General features: G+C 65.2%; 1 protein-coding gene across 1 annotated transcript in view; it reads left to right on the plus strand.

Moving 5' to 3' along the window:
* The window catches only part of LOC112112046 (vitamin K-dependent gamma-carboxylase), a 20,328-nt gene extending 15,177 nt beyond the window's left edge, over positions 1 to 5,151 (plus strand). The window contains exons 8-15 of the mRNA XM_026656626.2: positions 273 to 550; positions 1,261 to 1,392; positions 2,560 to 2,711; positions 3,097 to 3,266; positions 3,583 to 3,713; positions 4,000 to 4,147; positions 4,387 to 4,582; positions 4,946 to 5,151. Of these exons, the coding sequence (XP_026512411.1) occupies positions 273 to 550; positions 1,261 to 1,392; positions 2,560 to 2,711; positions 3,097 to 3,266; positions 3,583 to 3,713; positions 4,000 to 4,147; positions 4,387 to 4,582; positions 4,946 to 5,102 (1,364 nt within the window). The 3' untranslated portion in view covers positions 5,103 to 5,151. The remainder of the gene's footprint in view (positions 1 to 272; positions 551 to 1,260; positions 1,393 to 2,559; positions 2,712 to 3,096; positions 3,267 to 3,582; positions 3,714 to 3,999; positions 4,148 to 4,386; positions 4,583 to 4,945) is intronic.
* Positions 5,152 to 5,501: the final 350 nt, after the last annotated feature.

The following is a 5,501-nucleotide window of genomic DNA, read 5'->3' on the forward strand; positions in this document are numbered from 1 at the left end:
CCCCCCCCCCCCCCCCCCCCCCCCCCCCAGCACTGGGGAGAAAACCCAGGAGTTCTGCTCCCAACCTGTCCGTGACCACATCCCTCTCCCAGAGCTGGGAATGGAGTCCTCGCTCCCAGCCTCCCCTCCCAGCACTGGGCATAGAACCCAGGAGTCCTGGCCCCCCACAGCTGCTGTAACCCCACAGCTGCTGTCCTCCAGCCCAGCCAGTGCCCCTTGCCTTGCCCGAAGGGAGGGGAGCTCCCTGGCTGATGGCTCGGTTCTCCCCACAGGCATGTTCTCCTACACCATGCTTGCCACCAGCCCCTTGTTCTGCTCCCCGGACTGGCCGCGCCGCCTGGGTGCCAGGTTCCCGGCCTGTCTCCGAAGGCTCCTGCCCTCCGTGGAGCCGCCGCAGCCCAGCGAGGCGTGCGTGTACAGGGGGTCCGAGCGCAAGGGCCGGGGCAGGGGGGAGCGAGGGCCGGGGCTGCGCCAGAAGCTGGGGGCCCTCTTCACCGTGCTGTACGTGCTGGAGCAGCTCTTCCTGCCCTACTCCCATTTCATCACCCAGGTAGGGGCCCCTGCGGCTGGGGCCGCGCTGCGCAGGGCTCTGGGGGGAGCTGTGGGGAGGGGAGGAGCTGGGAGCTAGCAGAGGGCAGCGCTGGGAGGGGTGCTGGGGTGCTGCTCCTCAGTGGGCGCCGCTCAGCCAGGGGGGGACAAGCCGGGACCCCTGGCCCGGCAGCGATTGTGCTGCCCCACCACGTAGCCCTGGCTGATGCCTGGCTCCCAGGGAGGGAGCTGGCTTTGTGGCTGGCCAGCCTGACCCTCCCCAGCTGGGGTGACTTCCCCTAGGAGCTGGGTGTCCACCTGGTGACCAGTTGCCCATGCGAGCTGCACAGACCCAGCGGGGTGGCCATGGTCCCGCAGCTGGGGCTGCCAGGTGGGTAACAGCAGCCAGATCCCCGACTACCCAGCAAAACAACAGCACAAACCAGCTCCCTGGGAAAGCGGCTTGAACCCGATCGGATGCTGGGTTCAGGGATCCCCAATGTTCCTCCCGACGTGGTCCCTGTCGTCCCCCCTGCAGCCCCCCAACGTGGTCCCTGTCCCCCCCACTGCCCCCCAACATGGTCCCTATCACTCCCCGCCCGTGCTCCCTATCCCCCCCACGCAACCCCACGATGTGCTCCCTATCCCCCCCATGCTTCCTGTCCCCCGCACTTCCCCTGACGTGCTCCCTATCCCCCCATGCTTCCCCTGATGTGCTGCCCCCTCCCCCAGGGCTACAACAACTGGACCAAGGGGCTGTACGGCTACTCGTGGGACATGATGGTCCATTCCCGCTCCCACCAGCACGTGAAGATCACCTACCGGGATGGTGTGACCGGGGAGCTGGGCTACCTCAACCCTGGGGTAAGTGACCCCGCCGCGCTCTGGGGCGGAGCCAGGACCCCGGGTTCTATTACCGCCACTGACTCCCTGAGGCATCCCTGCCCCGCTCCCTGCCTCAGTTTCCCTCTCTGCGCAGCGAAGGGGACTGGACAATCAGTCTGGCCACTTGTGTCCGGCGCCCTCACTGTGGCCTGGCTTTGCTTGGTGCCCCAGAGGAGGTGGACATTAATGGTCATTAACAATATTAATGAGCACAGACAATGGGGCTCCTATCTGAGGGTCTCAGGGCACTAAACAAAGGCAGGCCCAGGCCATCCCTGTTGTATGGATGGGGAAACTGAGGCGTGGGGAGCTTTTTGACTGAAGGTTACAGAGGAAATCTGTTACAGAGCCAGGGCTAGAACCCAGGTGTCCTGGCTCCCACCAGACCCCACTCCCCTCCCTGAGCCCTGGATAGAACCCAGGAGTCCTGGCTCCCAGCACCCCCCATCCCTAACCACTGGACCCCACTCCCCTCCCTCAGCCCTGGATAGAACCTAGGAGTCCTGGCTCCCAGCACCCCCCATCCCCCAGCTCTAACCACTGGACCCCACTCCCCTCCCTGAGCCCTGGATAGAACCCAGGAGTCCTGTTGACTCATCTTACCCAAACTCTGCTTGTCAGTGTGTGGTTCCCTGCCCTTGTGTCCCAGCCAGAGCCCCCTGCGCTGGGATGTGACTGTATCTGGGGCTGGGAGCCAAAAGCGGGGGTTATTGGTTTGTTTAAATTCCCATGGAGTGAAATGTGGGGGAGGGTCTCTGCCGGGGCTCTCCCAGCCCTGCGCTCAAGCATGACTCTGTCCCTCGGCGGCTGAGCTGCCTTCTCTGCTGGACTATCTGAGCCTCGCAGACATGACTGAATTTCCCTGTCCTGTTACAAGTGAGGAAACTGAGGTACTGAGTAGGGAAGGGACTTGCCCCCCCAGGGAGTCATCCGCAGAGCTGGGACCCAGGAGTCCTGACCCCCAATCCTGTGCCTTACGCAGAGGGCTGGTCTCCCTCTGAACCTATGGGGTGGGGAGGTCAGAGCTGGCTCAGAGGCAGAAGCTCGTGGGGATGGAAATCTCCTGACTTGTGGGGGGCTGGGGAACCCAGGGCTGGCTGGCTGGCTGGCTGGCTGGCGCCTGGCTCAGTGGGTGTGTCCGGGCAGGTGTTCACCCAGAGCCGGCGCTGGAAGGACCACGCTGACATGCTGAAGCAGTACGCCACCTGCCTGAGCCGCCTGCTACACAACTACAACATCTCGCAGCCTGAGATCTACTTCGACATCTGGGTCTCTATCAACGACCGCTTCCAGCAGAGGTAAGTGCGGGGGAAGGGGTTCCTACCTGCCCTGCGCTGGCCCCAGCCCAGCCAGCCCCATGCCCAGCCTTTGGCTGTCCCCCAGCAGGAAGAGGACGGAGTAGTGGGAGGGGCTGCTGGGTAGCACTGCACAGAACCACTGTGTTTGTGTGTGTGGGGGGGCCTGTGGCAGTGCCATGCCCCCAGCACAGGGTGCGTTGGGTCCCATCACAGACCCAATCTGGCAGCTGGCACCTCAGGGACTTGATGCCCCTTCTGTCCTGCAATGACCCTGGGGCCGGCTGCCCACTGCCCCGGGGGAGACGAACCAGGCAGGGAGCCGGGTACTGGAGCATCCTGCTGGCCCAGCCTCCGGCGCACTCACCGAGTCCCTCTCGCCGGCCAGGCTCTTCGACCCGCAGGTGGACATCGTGCGGGCCGAGTGGTCTCCCTTCCGCCACACTCCATGGCTCAAGCCGCTGCTGGTCAACCTGTCCCCCTGGAGGGCAAAGCTGCAGGAGATCGAGAGCTCGCTGGACAACCAGACGGAGGTGGTTTTCATCGCTGATTTCCCAGGTATCTGCCTGCAGCCCGTTCCTTTGGGGGGCTCCTGTTACTAATAGGACAACCCCCCTGCCTCAGCAGCAGGGTTGAAACCTGGCACCTTCAGAGCACAAACCTCAGCCGCTGCAGCTTGACCTAAAGGAGCTACTCCATTGCCGGGCGGCTGTAGGAGGCTGTTATCCTCTCCTGCGGAGCTGTTGCTAGAGTGGGGCAGAGCTCCAGATGCTGCCAGTGTGGGTCACGGGTGTGTCCTGTGGCCAGATGGTGCGGGAGTGGGTCCCAGTGGGGCTGCGCTCACCATCCTTTATGTCCCCTCCTATACCCCCAGGCCTGCACCTGGAGAACTTTGTGAGTGAGGACCTGGGCAACACGAGCCTGCAGCTGCTGAAGGGGGAGGTTGTGGTGGAGATCATCAAGGAGCAGAGGAACTACACGCTGCAGGAAGGGGACAGGATGCAGGTGAGGGCTGGGCTTGGGGGGCAGGGGTGGAGCCCGGCCTGTGTCCCTGCCTGGCAGGAGAAGAGCCATGGAGGGTGGCTGGCTGGTTCTCAGCCCAGGTCTGCTGGATACGCTGGGGGGCCATGGGGACTGGGCCAGAGGGTCCTGGTTTCAGATCTGGGGGTGGGGGATCCTCCCCCCCAGCTGGGAGCTGTGTTCTGGCTCAGCATGTCTGGCAAGGGCAGAGAGTTGGCTGGTTCTCAGCCCGCTTGGCCTGCTGCCACTTGCTGACCCCCCCGTGTCCCAGCTGCCCCCGGGCGAGTACCACAAGGTGCACACGGTGTCGCCAGAGCCCTCCTGCTACATGTACGTCTACATCAACACCACGGACGTGGCCCTGGAGCGGAACCTGACCCAGCTGCAGGAGCTGCGGGACAAGGTGCAGAACGGCAGCGGTGAGTCTCTGGGGCCCTGCCCCTTAGCCTAGCTCCTGGCTGCTGGGACCAGCACTGCCCCCTGAGCCCAGACCCCCTGGAGCCCTGCTGGGGGGAGTAGCGGGCAGAGATCCCTCCCGCTGGGCGCCAGTGGCTGTATCCCTGTCATGGGGCTCCCCGGGCGTCTCCCTTTCCCTGTGGCGTACGGGTCCCTGGGGGTGAGATGCCATCTCATGCCTGTCCCCCCTCCCCCGGTGCAGAGACGGAGCCCCTGCCCCCAGAGCTGCAGCCCATCCTAGATGGTGCCCTGGGGGACGCCATGCAGACTGACCCCGTCGTCCAGGCCTTCGTGCGGCGCCAGCAGCGATTGGAGGAGCTGCAGAGACGGCGAAACGCCACGCTCGGGGAGCGGCTGCAGCGCTTCGCTGCCAGGAAGTACTTCCTGTTCCGCCGGAGGTGAGTGCCTGGTCATGCGCCAGCCCCCCGGCACCGTACAGCCTCCGGCGCTATTCCCTCCACACACCAGCCCCCCCACTGCCCTGCCGCCACTGCACCCACCTCCAGCCAGCCACAGGCCAGCCTCTCACTGCCGGACACCGCGCCAGGCCCCCACCACTGCACCCACCTCCTCCCAGCCACGGGCCAGGCCCCCCTTCTGCACGAGCCATGACACCCCAACTGCCGTACCTTCCCTGCTCCCTCTACCCCAGTCACGTGAGCCACCCCCCATCTGAGCTGAACACCCCCAGATCTGCCCCCCCCGCCCAAGATGCTCCTTTGGGCCCATCTCCAGCCCTTGCTCTTTCTCTCCCCTCACAGCTTCCTGATGACCTGGATTTCGCTCAGGAACCTGGCGCTGGGGCGCCCGTCCCTGGAGCACCTGGCGCGGGAGGTGGCCTACGCCAACATGCAGCAGGAGGCGGGTGCAGCGGGGACGGAGGGGGTGCAGAAGGAGCCAGAGCGGGCTGAGCTCTGACCCTACGGGGGACGGCCCAAGGACACATTGCAGACGAGGGATCCCCTCCCCCCCCCCCCCCCCAATCTCAGCTTGGAATAGGCTCATGCCCTTGGGTCCTCCCGCTTCTGCTGGGCTGATGGGAAGCAGTGCTCACGCAAGGGGGACCAGGCCCCTGCTCACAGCCCGAGACCCTCGAGTGAAAAGTCCTGGTGAGCGTCAGGCCTGGGCCCACAGCACCACAGAGCCTGAGCCCCACGCTGCCCATGGCTCGGCCAGGCTGTCTGTCCCGGGGAGAACTGAGCTTGGGCGGCAGGGAGTTGCCCCACAGCCTGGCTCTGTGCCAGCACCTTCTGCCTGCAATAAAGGGGGAAAATGTGTGAACAGGTGGGGGAGTAGAGCATGGGGCTGGGAGCCAGG

Source organism: Terrapene carolina, unplaced genomic scaffold (assembly GCF_002925995.2).
Source record: "Terrapene carolina triunguis isolate 2854851 unplaced genomic scaffold, T_m_triunguis-2.0 Scaffold49, whole genome shotgun sequence".
Taxonomy (NCBI): domain Eukaryota; kingdom Metazoa; phylum Chordata; order Testudines; family Emydidae; genus Terrapene; species Terrapene triunguis.